The sequence below is a fragment of the Microcaecilia unicolor genome, chromosome 7, assembly GCF_901765095.1.
Source record: "Microcaecilia unicolor chromosome 7, aMicUni1.1, whole genome shotgun sequence".
Classification (NCBI taxonomy): Eukaryota; Metazoa; Chordata; class Amphibia; order Gymnophiona; family Siphonopidae; genus Microcaecilia; species Microcaecilia unicolor.
In genome coordinates this window covers 273489697-273514309 of record NC_044037.1, presented here as the reverse complement: position 1 = coordinate 273514309, position 24613 = coordinate 273489697, and the positions used below count along the sequence as shown (strand labels likewise).

Genomic DNA, 24613 nt, shown 5'->3' with positions numbered 1-24613 from the left:
TGGGGCCTTATTCGTGAAAAAACAGGGTCCAGGAAAAGTGCCCTAAATTCTCGCTAAAAACGCATATTTTTCTTCCATTATCTGCGAAAGGCGTCCATCTCTGATCGGCCGATAACCACGTCCCAGTTCCGCCTTCACCACGCCTTCAACACGCCCCCATCAACTTTATCCGCATCCACAACGGAGTACAGTTGAAAACGTCCAAATTCGGCTTTCGATTATACCGCTTTATTTGTTTTTGTGAGATAAACGTCTCTCTCCCGATTTGGGTCGCAATCTAGGCGTTTTTCTCGTTCGATTATAAGCAGGATAGTCAAGCAGTTATAACAGAAGACAGTCAGAATAAGGGAGGAGTGGTGGAGTGTTGTAGCTAATTATGGATTGTCGTGGTAAGCTTTGTTGAAGAGATAGGTTTTCGAAGATTTGCGAAAGTTAATTATTTCGTTGATTGTTTTTAAATGCCTTGGTAGTGGTAGGTTAAATTGTGAAAGTAACAAAAATTGGTTCAGGTAGGAAAGAAAGTAAGGAATAGCAGAGCGGCGGCGGCAAAGGATGTCTTTAAACAAAAAACTAGTTACAGAAATGTGGTCATGAATGTTAAAAAGAGTGTGGTTGCAAAGAAATCTAAGTAGAAATCTGCAAATAAAAGAGGACATTCAATCAGAATGCTTTTGCTGGAAATAGGAAGAAGTCTGATTTGTGGGCTGATGAGGATGATTTTACTGATTGTGGGGTTCAAAGGAGGGTGGATGGGAGGAATGGGAAGAAATTTGGGGGTAGGGGATTGCACAAGCTTTTAAAGGATAAAAAAATTAATGCACAATTTGAGGCGTGCGGTCCTGATGATGAAAAGTGCAAGAAAAGGCATGCGAGTAAAAATCCTGTAAATATTTGGGAATCATCACCATCTTCTGCTTCGGGAAGTGACTCTGATGTTGGCCCTGCTGTAAGCTCTAAGAAGTCATCTATGGATTCAGGGCGAGAGTGTTGTGTGTCAGCAATTGAATAAAAGTGGCAGTTTTTAGGAACCCATATTTCATTGATATCAAAAAGGAAAATTTGTTCATTTGTTTTTCCTTGTTGGTGAGAGAACAAGATTATGAGGTAAGAAAGAATGAGGATGAGAAGGGGAAAGTGAAGAAAAAGATGGTGAACGTGCCAACATCTATTCACACTTGGTTATGTATAAAAATGCTACAGCTATGAGCCTTGGTCCCCTGCCTAGACTTTGGTTCAGGCTCTAAAATGAGGGAAAAGCTTACAGGCCTGTGTGACTCTTGCTTGAACTCCCAGTGTTGGAGCTCTAAAGAGAACAACAGGAAACACAAAGGTGGGGGTCTAAAGGACAGAGTTATTAAGCATATTTGAGCATATCAACCTCTGATCAGAAAATTAGTGTCTATTGAATTTTCATATCTCTATATGAATGTGCATATATGTTTTTATTGGCATTATTTATATGTTATATGTTTTGATTTGTAGTGTATTTATTGACCCCTGATGCAGACGCTTTTTAGCGTCGAAACATGGCCTGTGTCGGGTCGTTATCTCTGATATAATAAAGACTGTTGGACTCACGTCTCCAGTTGTGAATCGTCTATTAGTCTCTACTTTTGCCTTCTGTGATTCATCATCGTAGAGAACTTTTCCTGTTCTATATTTTGGTCTAAAGGACAGAGTGACATTGTGGTCAGCAACGTTGTGAGAAAGGAAAGGTATAGCTAGATGTAGGGTCTTGCTTAAGATTTGTGGTCAAGCGAGCTAAAGACAAAACCATGTTCGCAAGACAAAAGCTACTCATTAGCATGAGCCAATCAGTGGTAACCATGACATTAGCATAGATCCAATCAGGTATATCTACTGTCATATTATCCATATCCTGTGTGCACCTATAAAAATCAGTGTATTTCCTGCTTTAAGTTAGAGAGTCACACAGGCCTGTAAGCTTTTCCCTCATTTTACAGCCTGAACCAAAGTCTAGGCAGGGGACCAAGGCTCATAGCTGTAGCATTTTTATACAGTTACTAGGTGTTAATATTTACGCTGATGGACTAGTTTGCAACACACACTAACTTAGACCAGTTCCTTATATCTTATTTAACTGTACAAAGAACTTACCTTGAGTTTAGATTCTGTACCACCCATCTTGTCCCCATCTATATATCTGCACTTTGCCCATCAGCTATATGGTAAGCTGTGTTGTAGAAAAGCATTAGTACCATAGCTACGTTATTTGAACGTTCTAATGCGTGCTTATTAGATCTTTCATCAGTATTATGCTAACATCGTAATATATCTTTCTTATTTGAATTTCAGTGCAGTCAAATGTATATATTTTTGATACTGTTTCATGGGAGTCCTATGATTAGGTCTAAATTTGCTGTTTTCAAGTTTACCTCATTTATTGTATTTATGTTTATATTTGGTCATTTTACTATCGTTATGCTGTTAACACAATTGTAAGTTTGATGTTAAACTATTCCTGCTGTACGCTGCCTTGGGTGAAGCTCTTCGTAACGGCGGTTAATAAATCACAATAAATAAATAAATGCCTTCTCTATCCCAGGGAGTTAAGTACACAGACTGGTATAGAGGTACTTTATACTCAAGCACTAATGTGGCTGATTTCCACACAGCTGCGTTCAATGCTTGGCTCTCTTTTGTCCATTAGGAGGCCTGTAGCCTCCACCTGCAGTAGTCTGTTCCATTTACATGCCTCACCCCATAATTACAAAGGTACAGATGAATTCTACTCTAATGGCGTCTGTAAAGTCATCTGCTGGAATTCATGCTGTAATGAGCATCAATAGTGGACCACTGGCAAGGAAAGATTGAAAGTGTGCCAAACAAATGTTGCAAACCCAGGGTCTGTGTTCGCTGCGGGGAGTCACAGCTGCCTTCCATTAAGAACACAGAAAGAGAAAGAGTGGGTGGAGAGTCCGAAAAATACCAGCTGCCAAAGGTGGATGGCACAGGGACTTGGAGACATGGTACTGGTGTCAGCTGTTGCGAGTGTATTCACTGACTTCTTTCTTGTTTAATGTTTGTTATATTATGAAATGCCAATTGCCACAGCTTGCAAGGGCATTTTTTTTTAGCCGAAAACTGTAGTTAAGAGATGAGCCCTGGGGAAGAAAAGGCTGATTGACTTCTGCTGCTTTGCTGAGGACTTGGGAATGGTGCCTGAAAGCAGAAACCAAAGACAAAGGAGGACTTATTGAGATGAACTTTGCACCCAAGCATAGCCATACGTTAAGGACTGGATTTGATGGTCTTTCCAAGCTGCGAGCCTACAAAGGGAGAGCAAAATAACACTGTCTTTTATGATAATAAGGGACCCTTTTACAGAGCAATGATAAAAAAATGGCTTTAGTATGCCCTTATGTGAGTTTTTCCTTGTGCTGTCTCCCTAACTCAAAGGCCTCCCAGTTTGAACGTACAAGCCATTGTGCTTTCTTTTTCACTGCTCCCCTTCATTGAAACGCTCTCCCGCTTTCTTTCCGGGCTGAATTTATTTTATTTATTTATTGCATTTGTATCCCACATTTTCCCACCTCTTTGCAGGCTCAATGTGGCTTACAATACATCATGAATTGTGGAAATATATAATAAGATAAACAATTCGTATTATGGAAGGATCTTGGGTAACATGATAATGAAAAAGTATGATATTAGTATAACAAGCAAATATAATAAGACAATACTGGATATATGTGGAGGAGTTCACATTTGTTGGTCTTTGTGGTATGCCTTGTTAAAGAGATGGGTCTTCAGTAGTTTGCGGAAGTTAGTTAGTTCATAGATCGTTTTTAAGTTGCGCGGCAGCGCGTTCCAGAATTGTGTACTCAGCTAGGAAAAGGTTGACGCATGCCACTTGGTTTCCTTCCGAGTGTCTGTGCATGAGTCAGAAGATAAACCTCCTCAGACTGAAGATCTCAGCAAAGGAAGAAACCTGCCAGTGCCCTGCCTCCCGCCTTGCCGCTTCGCTTTCGGGTGTTTAAGGTAGCAAGCCTTTTATCTAGATTGAACATGAAGAGGTATCCGGTTCATTGTCGCCGACCCCCATCTTCCCTTTTTCCACTTTTTCCAAACCTCGCCTCCCCCCCCCCCCCCCAGCTCCCTAGTCCTACTGTGATTGTCCTGGTTTGATTGCCTTATTTTCTTTCCTATCACAATTATGTAGTTCATTTCCTACTATTTTGTTGTTAATTAATTTGTAAATTGCTCAGTTCTGCGAGTCATCTTGGGCAGTTTATCAACTTTTAATAAACTATAAAGCCCAATGCGGGCTTACCGCTCGCTGAAAGGGAATTACCGCCAGGCTACCACAGCATCCTGGCGGTAGTTCCCTCCCCCAGTACACGCCATTTCCGGTGCTGCAAACATATTTCAATTTTTATAGCGCCAGCGTGTACCTGGCGGTAATCGGGCAGTGCCACATGCTGCCCGGTTACCACCGGGTTAGTGCAGGAGCCCTTATGTTACCTCAGTGGGTGGCGGTAAGTGCTCCTCTCCCCTAAAATGGCCGCACGACAAATGGTTCACTTGTCACGAGGCCATTGCTTTAAGAAAAGGGAAACCTGCCTTTCACCCGTAGTAAAAGGGGGCCTCGGGGCATGTCAAAAACATGTGTCAACACCAGCGAACGCCTCCTTTTGCTGCAGTTTCATAAAAGGATCCCTTAGAATATAAGAACACGTGTTTGGGCACATTTTAAAATTTTAAACATTGAATACATGCAACGATTAGCCATGTCGGTCTGTACTGGTTCTTATGAACATTTTTGAGCACATTAAAAAATTGTTTTTGAAAAGTATTAAGTTCCTGAATATTATTTCTTTCTCAGTATTGGAATCGATGGGATTTGCACATGGGGAGCATTAGCCTCTGGCTATTAAAAAAATATTAGCATGTGAGCCCTTACCATCACCTATTTTGCAGGCAGTGCGAGTTCACATGCTAATCCTGTGCTAATCAGTTAGTATGTTGCAATGTAGCTGTATGGATTACCACAGAAATGCCTTCTCGCTGCCCCAGAATGCTCCCACTGCGATAAAAATGAAAAATTCTTATCACGTGGTGTACGCGTGCTAACCCAGAACTTACTGAGGGATGCCTGAGTGCTCCCTGTAGTAAGTCCTTTAAAGGTGTTGTAAGCACACATTAGTGCTTACTGCAGCTTGGTAAAAGGATCCTTAAGCATTCTTCAATTTTTTATAGCTTCATTCTAAGTGTCCTGTTTACTAAGCTGCGCTAGAGATGCATTAGAATTTTTAGCACAAACCAAGTATTAGCACACTCTAACCATGTAGATGCCCATAATATTCATATGCACTTGCTGCATGGCCTTCTCGGGGGGGGGGGGGGGGGGGGGGCATGTAACATCACCCATTGAGGTGGCGGTATGGGCTCCCAAGCTAACTTAGCAGTAACCAGGCAGTACACAACACTATCCGATTACCGCTGGATATGATGCGCGCTGGGGGTGGGAACTACTTCTGGGATGCTGCGGTAGCCCAGCGACACTTCCCTTTTAGCGAGTGGTAAGCCCTTGGGCTTACTGCCGACTTGTAAAAGGACCCATTAGTCAGTTCATATATTCTGAGATTAGAATTAAGTGGGGCAGCTACCTCTTAAAGATAGCCATATAAGTGATCCATGTATCTTTAACAGAATGTTCTGCCAGCCCGGTCATTTAAATCAAATATAACTATAAACAAATAAGTTATCCATTTATGTGGACTAATTTAATGAACAGGTATCCAGAAAACCGTAAGTTAAACTCCCTCCCAACATGCCTCTCCATTCAGGATCTCTCAAATGCAAGCACCTCTCCCACACATTAAGGCCCCGCCATAGGAGATGTCCCCCAAGTGGCAAAGCTGCCAAACCTTTTACCTCCACCCACCAAGAAATAGCTCTCAATGCCAGTGCTCCATCCCCCTCTAAGGCCCCCATCCTCACATAACTGAAGGTGCCCCGTGGCCTACCTTCAAGATTCCTTGAGGTCTAGAGAAGCCGGGAAGGGGCGATCCTCAGTTGGTCCTGCCCTCACCGGTGCTGTGATCCAAAAATCAATAACAATGTTTGACCCTTCATATCTCACATTGTGAGCTCAAGAGTAGGCTAAGAGAAATAATCAAGGTTGATTTTATTTTTTTAGACATCTTTCATTCAATTGATAGCCCCTACCGAAGAGGCTTTATCCATCTTTCTGTTTCTTTACTGTCTATCCAAACACATAGGCAAAAAGATGCATGCGTGCTCATACACACATACACTCGTCCCTCATACATCCCTGTCACCCTAATGAAACACGGTTTACCATGTCTTTTCACTCTCAGTCCCTCAGCAGACATGCATGAGTTTGCAAATGGAGGAAGAGGAAATGCGCCATTTTGTCGTACCAGAAATAACTTGTTTCTAGCTCATTTTATATATCTAAATTTATATCTACATATATCTATACAGCTATCTATCTATTTATCTCTGTCTACATAAATACCTCCCAATATAGATGTAGACAACTAGATACAGATAGAAAGAGAAAGGGATGTGAATCTATATTATCTAACTCAAACGTTTTCTGTGTTGAGTCTCACATTCTGAGATAAAAGGGTTAAATATTATTCTTGGTTGGAAATGTACTGTATTATGGTCTATATGCATTATTTGAATTACAGAGCTCTTCAAAGAACTGAGTTTTTATATTATTATTATTTTTTCACTTTAAAAATGCTGTATGATTATTATAATAGGCCTATTTTCAGTACAGAAGAGTACAGAAGCTTGCTGAACTGGAAATAAATGAAACATGCAAATTGCAGCTGCATAGATTGGTATTATTATTTGTAATATTATTATTATTTTACCAAATCACACCTTAACGGTTGTGTTAAAAGGAATTTATGTTGGAATTATATGTAAATTTACCACCTGGTTTATAAATACCATGCATGCAGTTTTTTTATATATATTTATATGTATTTTAAAAAAACTGAATTCAGCGACATTCATGGTGACTTTTACAAGTGTTAAGAACTAACGGGGAACTCCTATAACTTGGCACCAACATTTAAGTAAACAACCAAAAGAAGCACAAGGAGCCTTCAAGATATGGGGCGTCTCAACTGTACTTTATTAATCAGACTCGAAATGGTCCGTGTTTCAGCTAGGAACGTATGCATCATGGGTCTAATGGTGGTGTCTGTATCCAAAGAAAACAGTTGCCCAGTGTGGGTAAACACCTTTTGTCTTGAAAAAAGACAAATTTACTGGAAACTTAGGTGAAAAATGCCAAAACAAAAGATGCGGGAACTAAACAAAACTTTGAAAATCTTCCCGCAATGAGAAACGCCATATACCAGCTAAAAAATTCGCTTTAGTTTGAAACTAGTTTGATACAGATGCCACCACAGGCATACCATACCCTGACACAAGCATTCCAAGCCGAAACACGGACCGTGTCGGATCTGATTAATAAAGTACAGTTGAGTTGTCCCATATCTTGAAGGCTCCTTGTGCTTCTTTCGGTTGTTTGCATTGACTCTTGTGCCTTTGGATTCCCTCTCTTCTGTGTTCACCAACATTTAAGTGCCATTTGTGCATGTGAATGTATTTATTTTATTTATTTATTGCATTTGTATCCCACATTTTCCCACCTATTTGCGGGCTCAGTGTGGCTTACAATACATTGTGAATGATGGAAATACAATTTGTTACAGTACGATTATGGGTTACATTGTGAAGAGTTATGGGAAGACAAAATCAAAGTCAAAACATCATTTGGGAATAGAAATGATGGAATGTAATAATGGGGAAATGATAGGGCGATAGAACAATATCAAGAGAACTTTAGGGTATGACAATTTTATCTGTGGGTAGAGTTTTAAGTGTGGTGAAAATACGGGGGAAGTGAATTCAGAAGAGAGTGTATTGATGCATTTCTATTAGTGTGTATGTATAGCATACTTGCACACTTGTGAGTAACTGTATACTTATGTACATAAGTGGCAGTAAAACAGCTAAGTACTATTCTGGAAGGGTGTGCGTAAGTGGCGTAGCAGAGCACGTGCGGGGTATGGGTGGTGCTGCAACTTATGCACACCCCTTATAGAATACTGTAAGTTAAGTGCACTCTTGCTACATGGAGGTGCTAGCAGTCCATGGCTGGTGTAATTGCGGGTGGCTAGATTTTAGGCACTCTACATTAGTTTTTGATAACAGAATTTAGGTGCCTAGATCCCATTATGAATAGGTTCTCATCATGAGGTATCAAGGTGCCTAAATGAAGGCTACTACTTACATAATGAACTCCTAAGGGAGTAATTCTATAAAGAGGGAGCCAATATTTAGGTGCCAAGAACACACATAAATGTCTAAAATATTGGTATATATGTGTGTATATGAGGAGTGGAGAAATGGCCTAATGATTAGTGTAGTGGGTTGCGGACCTGGGGAACTGGGTGAGATTCCCGCTGCTGCCTGATGGTCGGAAGTGGATTGAGGTCCTGGGGAACCAGGTTCAATTCGCTCTGCAGCTCCGTGTGACCCTGGGCAAGTCTCTTAGGGGTCCTTTTACTAAGGTGCGCTGAAACTTGTCCTGCAGTAGTGTAGACGCATGTTTTGGGTGCGTGAGGTATCATTTTTCAGCGCACCTGCAAAAAAGGCCTTTTTAAAGTTTTTGCCGAAAATGGACTTGCAGCAAAATGAAAATTGCCATGCATTCATTTTGGGTCTGAGATCTTACCACCAGCCATTGACCTGGCGGTAAAGTCTCACACGGTAACCGGGCAGTAATGACCTATGCATGCCAAATGCCACTTGCCACGTGTAGCTGACATGTGCCAGAAAATAAAAAAAATTGGGGGGGGGGGGGGGGGGAATTACCGCAAGAGCCATGCGGTAGCCATCCGGTAATTCCATTTTGGTGCACGTAGACGCTTACACGGCTTAGTAAAAGGGCCCCTTAACCCCTGTCGCCTCAAATAAAACAGTAGTACAATGTACTACCTAGAATGTGAGCTCAATAGGGACAGACCCCAGCACCTGTAAAGTGAAGCTATAAACCACTTAGGTCTAAGCGGTTTATAAATACTCAAATGAAATGAACTAATTCCTGTGTAAATATCAACATTCCAGCTATACATTGTTCTGTAAATTGGCCCCTAAATGCAATGGTGCATAGTTTGAAGGTGATAGCACACATGAGGGGCATCTTCAATATCACATCTAAGTTGGACTTTGGACATTTTCCACTAAACTTTCCAAATCCAAATAGGAAATATGGCCATTTTTGAAAATGCAAAATGTCTTCTTCTTTTTGTTTTTCCAAAAATATAATTTGTAACAAGTTTATATGCTCTACGTGTTTATGCTTTCAGGCCATTTTCGGGACAAAAAATGCACACGTGAAAAACGAAGAAAATCAAGCCATTGGTATATAGGAGGGGCCAGCATTTTTAGTTGTCTGGTACCCCAGACATCCCAGGAAAGCAATGGGGCACTGCTGCACGACTTATATTCCACCATTATGCTCATTATGCTCATATTAGCCCTCTCTTCAAGTCACTTCTTTGGCTCCCTATCCATTTCTGCATACAGTTCAAACTCCTCTTATTGACTTACATGTGCATTCACTCTTCAGCTCCTCAGTACCTCTCCACTCTTATCTCTCTCTACACTCCTCCCTGGCATTGCTGCTCATCGGGTAAATCCATATGTACTCTTCTCCCCCACTGCCAACTCCAGACTCCATTCTTTTTATCTTGCTGCACCGCATGCCTGGAACAGACTTCCCGAGTCAGTACGTCAAGCTCCGCCTCTGGCCTTATTCAAATCTAGGCTAAAAGCTCAACTTTTAGAGGCTGTTTTTAACTCTGAACTCTTATTCACTTGTTCAGTACCCATATCTGTTTTATCATTCCCACCCATAAGTAATTCCCTAATTATTTGTTCTGTTTGTCTGTCTTGATTAGATTGCAAGCTCTGTCAAGCAGGGACTGTTTCTTACATGCTTAGAGGTGCATAATTGAACGAAAACGTCTATCTCCATGGGCGTTTATCTCCGAGAACGGGTCCGTGAAGGGGCGGACCGAACCGTATTTTTGAAAAAATAGAAGTCCATGTTTTATTTGACAATTTGTGAGCTGGGCGTTTTTGTTTTTCAGTGATAATGGAAAATGAAAGCGCCCAGCTCAAAAACGAATAAATCCAAGGCATTTGTTCGTGGGAGGGGCCAGGATTCGTAGTGCACTGGTCCCCCTCACATGCCAGGACACCAACCAGGCACCCTAGGGGGCACTTTTACAAAAACAAAAAAAAAGGTAAAAGAGCTCCCAGGTGCATAGCACCCTTTCCTTGTGTGTTGAGCCCCCCAAATCCCCCTCAAAACCCACTGCCCACAAGTCTACACCATTACTATAGCCCTAAGGGGTGAAGGGGGGCACCTACATGTGGGTACAGTGGGTTTGGGGGGGTTGGACGACTAAGCATTAAGCAGCACAATTGTAACAGGTAGGGGGGGATGGGCGTGGGTCCACCTGCCTGAAGTCCACTGCACCCCCTAACAACTGCTCCAGGGACCTGCATACTGCTGCCAGGGAGGTGGGTATGACATTTGAGGGTGAAAATAAAAAGTTGTGAAACATCATTTTTTTGTGGTGGGAGGGGGTTAGTGACCACTGGGGGAGTCAGGGGAGGTCATCCCCGATTCCCTCTGGTGGTAATCTGGTCATTTAGGGCACTTTTTGGGGCCTTATTCGTGAAAAAACAGGGTCCAGGAAAAGTGCCCTAAATTCTAGCTACAAACGTATACTTTTTGTCCATTATCGGCGAAAGGCGCCCATCTCTCCTCGGCCGATAACCACGCCCCAGTTCCACCTTCGCCACGCCTCCGACACGCCCCCGTCAACTTTGTACGCTTCCGCGATGGAGTGCAGTTGAAAACGTCCAAAATCGGCTTTCCATTATACCGATTTATTCGTTTTTGTGAGATAAACGTCTCTCTCCCGATTTGGGTCGAAATCTAGGCGTTTTTCTCTTTCAATTATAAGGTGGTTAGTGTACAGCACTGCACATGTCTACTAGTGCTATAGAAATGATAAGTAACAGTAGTAGTAGTAGTAGTAGTAGTTCATAGAATGGTGCTCAATCAAGCGCTGATGTTTTCCTGCACCGAGATTTCAACATCATTTATAGAATTCCCTCTATATGTTTTCTCTTTTTCTCCAGGTTTTTAAAATCACTTCGATAGCTTTACAAACATTCCACTGTGATGCTGAATTGTCATAAAGAACAGACACATTTTGGCAAGGAAAGTGAACAATGGTAACACCTGTTACACTTTTTCTAAAACTCCAAATTGTGGTATAAATACATCATGTAAACCCAACAGAAATAAAATAAAAATATAAATAAATCCATGACAATGGAACAATATCACAGTATCAATAAGCAGCATATTAAGGGGTCCTTTTACTAAGCTGCGCTTCAAAAGTGACCAGGCTAACCCCAGCGTGGGGTTTCTATGCGTTCAAGCCACTTTTAACACGGTGGTAAAATGGCTACATTTTCCAGTTTTTCTTATTAATGGCCACGTGCTAATTTCCCCATAAGCTGGTGACCATTAGCATGTGAGCACTTACCAACACCTATTTTCTAGGCGGTAAAGGTCACGCGCTAGCCACATGCTAATTTAGGGTTACCATATGTCTGGATTTACCCAGACATGTCCTCTTTTTGAGGACATGTCCGGGCAACCAGGCGGGTTTTGCCAATCTGTCCGTTTGTCCGGATTTCTGGACAAACAGGCAGGCTGGTGGGCAGGCCGTCCAGATTGCTAGCCTCCCCTCCCCTTACTTACTACTGCCCTGGTGGTCTAGTGACCTCTTCCGCCTTCGGGGCAGGAAAGAGCCCCCTCTTTCCTGCCCAGAGCGCTGACCTGCATGCATCCTTCGTGTTCCTGATCTTGGTGCTGATTCAAAACGGCTGCCGAGATTTGAAGTGACCTCGCGAGACTTCAACTCTCGGCGGCCATTTTGAATTGGCGCCGAGATCAGCAACACAAAGGATGCATTCAGGGCAGCACTCCGGGCAGGAAAGAGGGGGCTCTTTCCTGCCCCGAAGAAGTCACTAGACCACCAGGGCAGTAGTAAGGTAAGGGGAGGGGGGGTGACGAGTGTGTGACATGGGTGGAGGGGAAAATGTGACAGGGGCGGAGCGAAGATGTGACAGGGGCGGGGTGGGATGTGTGGTGGGGCGGGGCGGGGCACGTGTCCTCCTTTTTTGGGGACAAAATATGGTAACCCTATGCTAATTCGTTAGCATGCGGAGGAAGTACATGCCTACTCTCCATCCCAGTCACATTCCCAGTGCTAAAAACATGCCTACTCTCCGTTCTATACACATCCCCAGTGCTGTTTAACCTGCTGTAAGCATGCACTAGTGTTTATCATAGCTTAATAAAAGGGCTCCTAAATGATATTTAAAGCATAATTTTGCTTAGGTCAGCTAGATAGGAACAGGGACATCTAAATCTGGAGCTTCACAATTTGAAAACTATTTTACAAAAGGCTAATTGAATGAGGACTCATTTTTAAAATAGCTCTAGGGTTGTGGGGAAAGGAAGTGCAGTTTATAATTGTCCAGCACCATTTAAAGAAAAATTGCAATCAAAGATAAAGGCAGCATCATTTGGGGTTCTGAATGCATAAGAGCAGTGGTGTGCTGATAAATGTTTAACAACAGTCTGTCTTCTCCCCCCCATCAACCCCCCCACCCCAAAAAACCCCCCCCCCAACCCTGGTGCACCTAAAGCATCGCTGCCCTTCCCTTACCATGCTTAGAAGGAAGGAAACCTCAGACCCCCCCCCCCCCACAACCAATTGTACATTCACCCATTAACTTTGTCCCCATCCCAACCCACCCACCCCATGACACATTCACCCTTTTACTCTGACCCAACCCCACCACCCTACCCCATGGCACACTTACCCCTTTTGTCTGTCCCAAAACCCCCTCCCCATGGCACACTCACTCTTTTACTCTGCCAACAAACCCTCCACCCCATGGCAAACTCACCCCTTTTGATGTCTAAGAATATATCATATAGTTTCATGTGGTTTACCTTACCCCTTCTTCTGAGGAAGAAAGTGCTGACTTGCAGGATGGGGGATGGAATGAGTGGGACATGGCTGCATCAGACTCCTCAGATTAGAGCACAGTAATAAGTTAAACCCAAGGGCTGGTTCGAGGCACTGAATCAGGGCTGGTTTGAGGCACTGCTTCAGTGCTCTGAAAGCCTGCCTCATCTGCTTCCCCCCTCCCCCTCCGTGTTTACCTGTAAAGGCACCTTTTCCCCCTCCAGGTTGCCGCTGGTGGTAGTGTTTCACACACCGCTGCCATCGCTGGTCCCAAAGCCTTCCCATAGCTGTGGTCAGTTCCTGTGACAAAACTTCCTGTTGCCACAGGGGTTGAACATGGTGGGAAGACTTCGGGAGCAGCGCCAGCAGTGATGTGTGAAACGCTACTGCTAGCAGCAACCTCTGGAGGGGATAAAGATGCTTTACAAGTAAACACGGGGGGGTGGGGGCTTAGCTGCTGGACTGCCAGACTGCAAACGGGTGCTGTTTTTTGGTACTTTGGACTCCCTCTGTTTGGGTTGCCTTCATAATCAATAAGCAGAATGGCAAATGTATTACAATAAATTATATTACATTACTTATATCCTGCACTAACCTCATAAGTACAGTGTGGTTAACAATCTAAGAAGCAGAAACAAAACAGGAAAACAAGATCTTCCACAGGCAAACACACAGGAGTGGAAGAAGCCAACCACAATCCCTAAGATGATCAGAGAATGACGTTTATTACCAGGATTCAACATGTGATAAGTGCTGACAGTAGATAGGGGCCATGTTTCAGCACCAGAGCCTCCATCAGGGGTTCTACTGGATAATAAAACAAACCTTCCCCAAATAGTCAAATTCAATCCAAACAGCAAAACAGCAATTCACAGCTCGAAAGGACAACATTCCCACCACTCCAGTGCAAAACACTGAATATCTGGTTTCTCTCTGCCCGGAATGCTTTGTTCTTTAAAGGGTCCTTTTACAAAGCTGTGGCAAAAGGGGGCCTGCAATGGCGTCAGCACATGTTTTTTGATGTGCGTCGAGGCCCCCTTTTACCGCAGTGGGTAAAAGGCAGGTCTTTGGTTTTTGTCAAGAAATGGCTGTGCAGCAAGTGAAGTGCTTGCCGCACGGCCATTTCAGGGGGGAGCACTTACCACCACTCATTGAGGTGGTGGTAGGGTATCCTGTGCTAACCCAGTGGTAACCGGGCAGCACACGGCACTACCTGATAACTGCAGAGCTGCCAAGTTACCCATTCCAGGAAGGAGATATTTTGGCCAGTCCTGATTTTAAACTTACATCCCAAAGCTGTGTAGTATTTGAAGTCCATGACTCTATCTATTGAAATCAGTGCTGCAGGTCCCATAATGCACCAGGATGAAGTTGGCAGAAATCCAGGACCGGCCAAAAAGTCTCCCTCCTGGAATAGGTAACTTGGCAGCTCTGTAACTGAAATTACAAAATTGAAATATTTTTGCAGTGCTGCAAATGGCACGCTGGGGGAGGGAACTACCGCCTGGCTGCTGCGGTAGCCTGGCTGTACCTCTGCCCCCTTAGTGAGTGATAAACCTGTTTTGGGTTTACCACCGATTTGTAAAAAGGCCCCTACATTTTTTCACGTGCTGTTATGGTTGAAAATTGACTTCATTGGAAATAAAGCCCCTGAGGCAGGCATTGCACTTGATTCAAGAGCTATATTATGCATATTTTTATATTTTTTGTTGCATTTTAAGGATTTGTTTCTAATAAACATGTTTTTACCTAGCTACTTTGGTTATTTATTTCTATTTGTGTTTTAGATTTCATTACGTTATTACTCGTTACTTGTATTTGTTTATTGTTTTGATAACCGATCATCGATCAGATATTTTCTGCCCTTGCCTTCTGTTTTTGTATTCCTCTTTTTTGTTCATATATTATTGTCTTATGGGTCCTTTTACTAAGCTGCGGTAAGCACTAACAGGGCCGCCGAGAGACTGAGCCGGGCCCCGCCGCCGCCACCCCTTCCAATCGCTACTCAGGCCTCCGGCGTCGCAGTCCCCGGTCTCCACCTGCCCACCCCAGCCCCGTCGACAGCCCCCCCTCCGTCCGCCACCGGGCCCCCCTGCATTCAAATCGGCAGCACTCACCTCTGTGTGAAAGCGCAGCGGCAGATCGCCTCTCTTCGGGCCTTCCCTCCCTGTGTCCCGTCCTCGCAGAAAGAGGAAGTTACATCAGATGAGGGTGGGACACAGGGAGGGAAGGCCCGAAGGGAGGTAATCTGCCGCTGCGCTCTCACACGGAGGTTAGTGCTGCCGATTTGAATGCACTAATACAAGCTTATTGCAGGTTAAAAAGAACTACTGAGGGGCACCCTTATCACCTAGAAAACAGTTGCCAGGAAGTGCCCACACACTAATGGGAAAATTAGGGTATGACTATTAATGGGAATTATGGAAAATCAGTCATTTTAATGTCATGCTAAAAGTATCCTCAGCACATGGGAAAGACCCATGCTGGGGATATCTCTGGCCATGTTTTAGTGCAGATTAGTAGAAGGGACCCTTAGTTTTCTAAAGTTATATACTATAATACATTCATAAGTTTACTGTAATTTGGAAGTCCAAGTGGATCATTGTCAAAGCACTTAGACTTACAATGTGGAACTTTGAAAGTCTAAGGAGTCTTTTTACCAAGGTGTGCCGAAAATGGCCTGCACTGGTGTAGATGCGTATATTGGATGTGTGCAGGTCCATTTTTCAGAGCACCTGCAAAAAAGGCCTTTTTTTGGCCAAAAATGGACGTGCGCAAAATAAAAATTGGCGCGTGTCCATTTTGGGCCTGAGACCCAACCGCCACCCATTGACCTAGCGATAAAGTCTCATGTGTTAACCGAGTGGTAATGGTCTATGCGCGTACAATGCCAATTACCGCCCAGTTAGTGCCACGTGCCAGAAAATTTCCGGTGCATTTAATGGACGGGCGTAAAAAATGAATTTACCACCCAGGCCACGTGGTAGCCGGGTGGTAGTTCAAAACTGACACATGTAGGACGTGCGTACGCGCCTACACAGCTTAGTAAAAGGGCCCCTAAGCACTCTGAAAATACGCCTTCAAATGACCTCATTTGTTAATATTCAAAGAAAATAATATAAATTAGCATATCATAAATGCAGACAAAGATATTGCAAGCAGTCAGCAATCAAAATTCAACTGAACTTACCTGAACTGTAAACATAGCAATATGGTGGAATTCACCTCGGCCACCCTGCTTTACCGGCACTGTCATGAAGAATTTGCCACCATCTTTAGAAAAAATGGGCTCCTCATTCTAAAACACATAATTTGATGGTTTCATTATTCATTAATATTTCTAGTATTCCAACATTCCGAGAGAAAACTAATTTCAATTAGTACTGAGTTCCTGCGTGTCTTAAGACTTCAAAACTGCAGGAATCTAACTAGGGATGTGTATTTCTTAGTGCAAATTTAGAGCACTTCTCAAAGCTGTGTTAAGCAGCTAACACAAGTGGTAGACAGTAGAATTGACCCACACTACTGTGTCCTGCATTAAAAAAGGCAGCTGGTGGGTAAAATGCCAGTGTTAGCTACTCAGCGCTGGACAGGAAGGGGTCTGGGAAGGACATGGGTGAGAAAAGGACTGCCTAGCAGGAAAAAAAAAAAGACATTTTTGGTGGCCTCTCTCAGAAAACGAGTTGAAAACTTGTCCCCAGTAAGCAAAACCAAAAAAGTGGGCAAAATGCAGATTTTCAGCCTTACTATAAACAACCACAAAATTGATATCATAAGACAATAAATTCATACACTAATGGAATATCTAGAGTAAATGTATAAACCCCACTAGTAGGCAATGTTTTTCACCTCTGTTAGGACATGTGCTTACGGGGCAGTAACACTTGTGTGTCATTTATAAAATAACCCCTTATCTTAATCATTGTTACTGGAGACTTTCATTGACCTTGTTATTTCTGGGGCCCTTTTACAGTGAAGCGGTAGGGCTACTGCATGTGTAACGCATGCCAAATCGACACTACTGCCTGGGTAGCATGCCCACCCAGCAGTAATTTTGAAGTTGGTGCAGGCTGTTTCCCACAGTAGAAAATATTTTTCTATTTTCTACCACGGGTGGCGTTCCTGGTGGTAATCAGCAGCGTGCCCACATTGGCATGCGCTGTTTGAGTACTGTGTGAGCCTTTACCGCTGGGTCAATGTCTGACGGTAAGGGCCATTTACTGCCTCATAAAAAAAAAACTTTATTTCTCAGCCATGGTAAAAAAAAAATGGCCCAGCGGGCACCAAAAACACGTGCCCACACTACTTTAGGCTACTTTTCACCATGGCTTAGTAAAATGACCCCTCTGTACAGCAGTGGCGTAGCTACAGGTGGGCTCAGGCCCACTCAAGACAATTCAACAGTGGCCACCTTGCTCCCCTCTCTCCCTCATCCGAATCCAGCATTTACCCCTGCTCACTGACTCACCCACGGCCTGGAAACTCCACCCCCCCTTCTAAATCTCCCCCTTCCTGGTATACTTCACCAACTTCACAGGCAGGGGCAGCGATGTGTATTCGCTACCTGTGCATGCCCTGCAGACTTCCCTCTGCCACGTCCCACCAGAGAGAAACAGGAAACAACGTCAGTGAGGGTGGAATGCAGCAGAACGAAGCCAGTGGAGCCGGTGGAGGTAGTGGATGTGTGTCGTTGCCACTCCCATGAAGTAGCTGAGATACGAGTGTATGGTTGTCGCAGCAAATGCCAGATCTGGGGTGGAGGAGAGGGAAGAAGATGTAGGATAAAGGGGGGGAGGGGGGCTAGTTTGGGAAGGCCCACCCAACTTAAGTGTAGGCCCATCCAAAATAACAGGTTTGGCTACGCTCCTGCTGTACAGAGGCCTTTTACCAAGCTGCGGTAAAAGGGACCCTGCGATAGCATTGACGTGAATTTGCTGCATGCCGAGGCCCCTTTTACTGTAGTATTTTAAGGAAATGGCCGTGCAGTAAGTAAAAATTTGATGCACATCTCCAGGGGAGCCCTTACCGCCTTCTATTTAGGAGGTGGTAAAGGCTTCCGAGCTAACCCAGTGGTATAAATAAAAATATTTCTGGTCACGCTGGAAATGGCGCACAGTGGGGGTGGCACTACCGCTGGATCCCATGGTGGACTAACAATAGTGCTGAATTGGCGCATGCCAGCGCCACAGTAGCTCTACCACGGCATTGTAAAAGGGCCCCTAAATCACATAGAAATGCAGATGCTGGAAAATTAGGACTACCTGGTCCACTCAACTTGCCGTGCTGTCACAAGTGGGAATCCTCCATTCTCCCCCATCACTCTCTTGTTGCTGCCCCCAAAAGGCTAGCATTGGGTACCATATAGACACCTGCTAGATGTTTGAACATTATGCCATCTGTTTCCCTTCTTTCTTCAATCGTGAATATCACAATCATGAAAATAAGTTAGAATAAAACAATCCTTTCTCAGAACAATACCTGCTTGGAGAGCCATATATCTGATGTTATTTCATATTTCTGAAACAGAAAAGAAGATCTAGTTCAGAAACACTTTCATATCGAAAATAGCTGTGTTCCCTTCATATTCTGTCCCCAAAAAGGGAAAGTTAATTTTGTCTAATCTTCTTATTCCTTGTATTGTTTCAAAATGCTTTAACGAAAAATGCATTTTCATATCTGAACAGTTTCAGAATTCTCAGTAGACCATGCTCAAGGTAAAGTGTTTTAACATAAAAATACAGAAAAATGTAGGCAAATAAAGACAATTCACCCAATATTCAGCACTATTTAACCAGCCAGGAATGGGTCCTAGCAGGTTGAAAAGCGCTTAACTGGCTATCCATGAATATTCGGTAGGAGATAACCGGTCACACTGAATATTCGTGTCAGCTCTTAGCGAATAACTGGATATATTGCGTGATATACCTGGCTATCCACTAATATTCAGTGCATCAATGACTAAGTTTGGCAGTCAAATTGGGCTACTGAAATAGTAGGCCTATATTTGGCTGGTTTCAACTTAACTGGCCAGTTCTGAATATTGACTTGGCCAGTTAAGTTGAAACCAGCCAAAAATAAACTGGAATTTCAATGATGGTCACCAGAAACTGCCTGGCATTGAATATTCAGACTCAGCATCAACCATGGATTCAGCCCAGCTAATTCCCGTGGTCTGAACATTGGACCCTATGAGGCATATTTTCAAAGCACTTTGGGAGGCTAACCAGCTTATAATCGAACGAGAAAAACGCCCAAGTTCCGACCTAAATCGGGAGATGGACGTTTATCTCACAAAAACGAATAAAGCGGTATAATCGAAAGCCGATTTTGGACGTTTTCACCTGCACTCCGTCGCGGATGCGGACAAAGTTGATGGGGGAGTGTCAGAGGTGTGGCGAAGGCGGAACTGGGGCGTGGTTATCTGCCGAACAGAGATGGGCGCATTTCACAGATAATGGGAAAAAAGTATGCGTTTTTAGCTAGAATTTAGGACACTTTTCCTGGACCCTGTTTTTTCACGAATAAGGCCCCAAAAAGTGCCCTAAATGACCAGATGACCACTGGAGGGAATCGGGGATGACCTCCCCTGACTCCCCCAGTGGTCATAAACCCCCTCCCACCACAAAAAATGATGTTTCACAACTTTTTATTTTCACCCTCAAATGTCATACCCACCTCCCTGGCAGCAGTATGCAGGTCCCTGGAGCAGTTGTTAGGGGGTGCAGTGGACTTCAGGCAGGTGGACCCAGGCCCATCCCCCCCCTACCTGTTACAATTGTGCTGCTTAATGCTTAGTTGTCCAACCCCCCCCGAACCCACTGTACCCACATGTAGGTGCCCCCCTTCACCCCTTAGGGCTATAGTAATGGTGTAGACTTGTGGGCAGTGGGTTTTGAGGGGGATTTGGGGGGCTCTACACCAGGGGCGTATCTGAACTGCGGCGGTAGGGGGGGCCAGGGCCAGAGTGAGGGGGCACATTATAGCCCCCCCCCCCCCGCCGCCGCCGCCGCCGCTGCCATTGCCGATCCCCCTCCCCCCAGCCGCTACCATTGCCAACCCTCCCCCTCCGTTGCTCGCTTACCTTCGCTGGCGGGGGACCCCAACCCCCGCCAGCCGAGGTCCGCGTCCTCCTGCCGCTGCCGCTGCCGGCTGCCTTTGGTGCTTTCATTTGTCCATTGAAGCTGGCGCCAACTAAAGTTTCTTTTGACTCTGACGTCGCTGCACGTTGTACGTGCAGGACGTCAGACTCAGAAAATGTTTCTGAGTCTGACGTCCTGCACGTACAACGTGCAGCGACGTCAGACTCAAAAGAAACTTTCATCGGCGCCAGCTTCAATGGACAAATGAAAGCACCAAAGGCAGCCGGCAGCGGCAGGAGGACGCGGACCTCGGCTGGCGGGGGTTGGGGTCCCCCGCCAGCGAAGGTAGGCAAGCAACGGAGGGGGAGGGTTGGCAGCGGTAGGGGGGTCCAGGGCAAAATCTGCGGGGGCCCAGGCCCCTGAGGCCCCACGCAGATACGCCCCTGCTCTACACACAAGGGAAGGGTGCTATGCACCTGGGAGCTCTTTTACCTTTTGTTTTGTTTTTGTAAAAGTGCCCCCTAGGGTGCCTGGTTGGTGTCCTGGCATGTTAGGGGGACCAGTGCACTACGACTCCTGGCCCCTCCCACGAACAAATGCCTTGGATTTATTCGTTTTTGAGCTGGGCGATTTCATTGTCCATTATCGCTGAAAAGCAAAAACGCCCAGCTCACAACTTGGCGAATAAAACATGGACGTCTATTTGTTTCGAAAATACGGTTGGGTCCGCCCCTTCACGGACCCGTTCTCGGAGATAAACGCCCATGGAGATAGGCGTTTCTGTTCGATTATGCCCCTCTAAGTGCCATAGATTTCTATGGAACTTTGGGAGGCTAAGTGCTTTGAAAATAAGCCTCTATATGGCCTATCCAGTCTGCCCATTCTATGTACTTGTCCCAAGCTCTCTTGAATTCAGAAACTGTTTTCATCTCCACCACTTCCATCAGGAGGCTGTTCCATGAATTCACCACCCTTTCCATGAAGAAGTATTTCCTCACTGTCATCCTAGAGCTCATTCTAGAGCTTCCTTTCAATTGAAAGAGGAACGTCTCCTGTGCATTTATGCTCATATGTATTTAAATGTCTCTATCATATCTTCCCTTTCCTGCCTTTCTTCCAAAGTATACATATTGAAGTCTGTGCCCTTACATTTTATGACGAAGGCCACTGACCATTTTAGCAGCCACCCTGTTGATCGACCTTTGGAGTGGCAAGTATTTCTGAGAGTGAAGTATTTGTTCCCAGACTACCAAAGAGTGCCCAGAAAAGCCCAGCTTAATACCCTATGGCCTACCGGAGTAATTCTAGCCCCGGCCTACTCCCAAACTTGAGTGAGAAAGACAGAACTGTGTGTGTGAACATTTTGTTGTGTGGCCAAAAGTTAGTTAGTGTCCTAGGATGCTGACGTAAGGGTGAGAACCGGGTTACATCCGCAAAGAGGCAAACTTTACCGTGGCATCTCGACATCTGCCCACCCATTGCTGAACCCCGTCCCTCCCTGCTGTTCCTTACAGGTGTCCCCAGTGCCTGCAGTGATCCATTATTGCTGTCTGCACTGACCTCTTCCCTTGCTGATGTCATTTCCTACTTCCTGTCTTGCAGGACCCGGCAGATGGAAGTCTACGGGGCCAGTGCAGGCAGCAATAATGGATCACTGCAGGTGCCAGGGATAATTGGCCACTAACAAGAAATTATCTGCACTAATTGGCACTAATTAGAATTTACACATGCAACTAAGTGTATTCTATAAATTGATGCACATAAATCCTAATGTGCAGATCACAAAAGGGGCGTGGCCATGGGAGGGGCATGGGCAGGTCATGAGTATTCCTGAAATTTACATGCATTGTTATAGAATATGCCCAGCCTGCACCTAATTGAGACATGACCATTTAATCGAGATTTTAGTTGACATAAATGGCTGCACCTAAATTTTAGTTGTGGGGATGGCTGCTACACGTATTCTATAAATCGTGCCTAACTTTAGGTGCTGGGTGTGGGTTTTTTTTGGTGCCGATTGTTTGGCCAACATATATAGATTCTGGCCCTATGCAAGTTACATTGGTATTTGCAGACTAGTGCTTAGGTACCTTGCTGATATGTTTGAAGGTATTCTAGACATTTACACATGATAGGGCACAAAAATGAGGATGTCCTTTAAGTGTATAAATGCCAATCCCACCCTACTCCTACCACAAGCATGGAGTGGAGGAGTAGCCTAGTGGTTAGTGAAGTGGATTTTGATCCTAGGGAACTGAGTTCAATTTCCACTACAGCCCCTTGTGACTCTGGGCAAGTCACTTAACCCTCCATTGCCCCTGGTACAAAATAAGTAACTGAATATATGTAAACCACTTTGAATGTAGTTGTAAAAACCTCAGAAAGGTGGTATATCAAGTCCCATTTCCCTTTCCCTATATGAGATTCTACATGGAATGTTGTTACTATTGGAGATTCTAGATGGAATGTCGCTACTATTGAGATTCTGTTGCTACTATTTGAGATTCTACATGGAATGTTGCTAGTGGAATAGCAACATTCCATGTAGAATCTCATGTACATGCGGGATGTCAGACTCACAGAAACAGAAGCCTGCGCAGCCGCATTGCTGATCTGCAAGGGCAGGCTTCTACATGAAATGTTGCTAGTGGAGGAGTAGCCTAGTGGTTAGTGCAGTGGACTTTGATCCTGGGAAACTGAGTTTAATTCCCACTTCAGCTCCTTGTGACTCTGGGCAAGTCACTTAACCCTCCATTGCCCCTGGTACAAAATAAGTAACTGAATATATGTAAACCGCTTTGAATGTAGTTGCAAAAACCTCAGAAAGACAGTATATCAAGTCCCATTTCCCTTTCCTCTGTATATGCATAAACATGTAATGGTAATATCATGAACATTTTGTAAAATACAAGAGAACAGTTCACATCCTAACCTGGAATATCCAAATCCTTCCTAGACACACTATGCAAAATTGTTTTTAAAATTTGCATATCATACTGTGTATATCTTGAAAAATAAATCGGGGCTGCTTTTACAAAGTCACACTAGCGATTCCAACACGGCAAATGCGATGGAGCCCATACAAATTGAATGGGCTTCGTCTCATTTGCCACACCAGAATCACTAGCACAGCTGTGTAAAAGGAGCCCTAAATCTTAAAGGGTTAAGAACAAGATAACACCATTGTACTTACTTTACTGCAGGCACCGGTAGTTGTTTCACAGACAGTAAGGATGGAAACATTTTGAGGTCTGTTTAACCATTTTACCACTGCCTTGGTATTGCTTATCCACTTCACCATACTAATATAATATTCCCTGGTATAAAGCAAAATGTAAAACCATATGGCATTCATGTGCTTTTTATATATATAGCATTTAGTTATATGCAAATATCTAATTTAGTAAGAAATAAAATAATGAAATTGTACATCTTCTATATATATATAGACAGATTTATTGATCATGCACTTGCTAATGAATAAAAGCTCTATAATTCCAATAATAAGCAGAGTTTTGAAGATAATTGTATTACAAATCGCATGGGCTGATCTAGTAATTAGGGAAAATCTTAAATGGCAAACGAGTAATTCAATCAAAGAGGAGCCATGGCCTTCAAAGCTAACTTCATCTTCTTTCAAATTATCTGTTGAACAGAAAGTGCTAAACTGAAGCCCTGCAGTGATTCATAACGATGAAGAGATTTGACATACTATCATAGCATGATCTCTTCAGCAATGACACAGCATCTTCCATAGTTTAATTGGTCTACTTTTCAGTACTAGTAAGACTATGATCTTGGAGTTTGAGAGGGTCGAATTCAAAAGAATGTTTGATATTGTTGAGGAGCCTCTGCTGGAATCCTGAGAGCTTAAGGGTACAGATGAATTAGTTTCATAATAAGGGAGTATTTAGAAAGCAATAACACATCTCTATTTCAGGCAAGTTAGCACAGGAAAGCAAATAACATCTCTATTTCAGGCAACATAAAAATCAAAGAGAACCAAAAAGAAGATAACAGAAATGGTAAGAATAAAGAGATCAGCATTCAACAAATACAGAAGAATGGGGAGTAGAGGAAGCAGAATTACCTGGGAAAATGAAGGTGCATGTTTACTAAAGTGCATTAAGCACTTACCATGAAATTTGGGGGCTCATTTTCAAAACAAAAAAAGTCCTAAGAATGTCATAAGGTAGCAGAAGGACATTTTTCTCTCAAAAATGTCCAAGTTGTGATTTTTGACATCACAATTTTAGATGTTTTGCCTCATGATTTTGTCCAAATTTCAAGGAAGCATATTTTGGGCAGGATCTGGATGGGACGTGGGTGGCACCAAAAGATAGACGTTTTTCTGCAATAATGGAACAAAATGAAAATGTCTAGGGCCAAAAT

The 24613-nt window shown here is 43.8% G+C and overlaps 1 protein-coding gene across 1 annotated transcript in view; it reads right to left on the bottom strand.

The window, feature by feature from the left end:
* Nucleotides 1–24613, bottom strand: part of DPP10 (dipeptidyl peptidase like 10) — a 744229-nt gene that overhangs the window by 112299 nt on the left and 607317 nt on the right. The window contains 3 exon segments of the mRNA XM_030210103.1: nt 16333–16440; nt 18621–18659; nt 23415–23538. Of these exon segments, the coding sequence (XP_030065963.1) occupies nt 16333–16440; nt 18621–18659; nt 23415–23538 (271 nt within the window).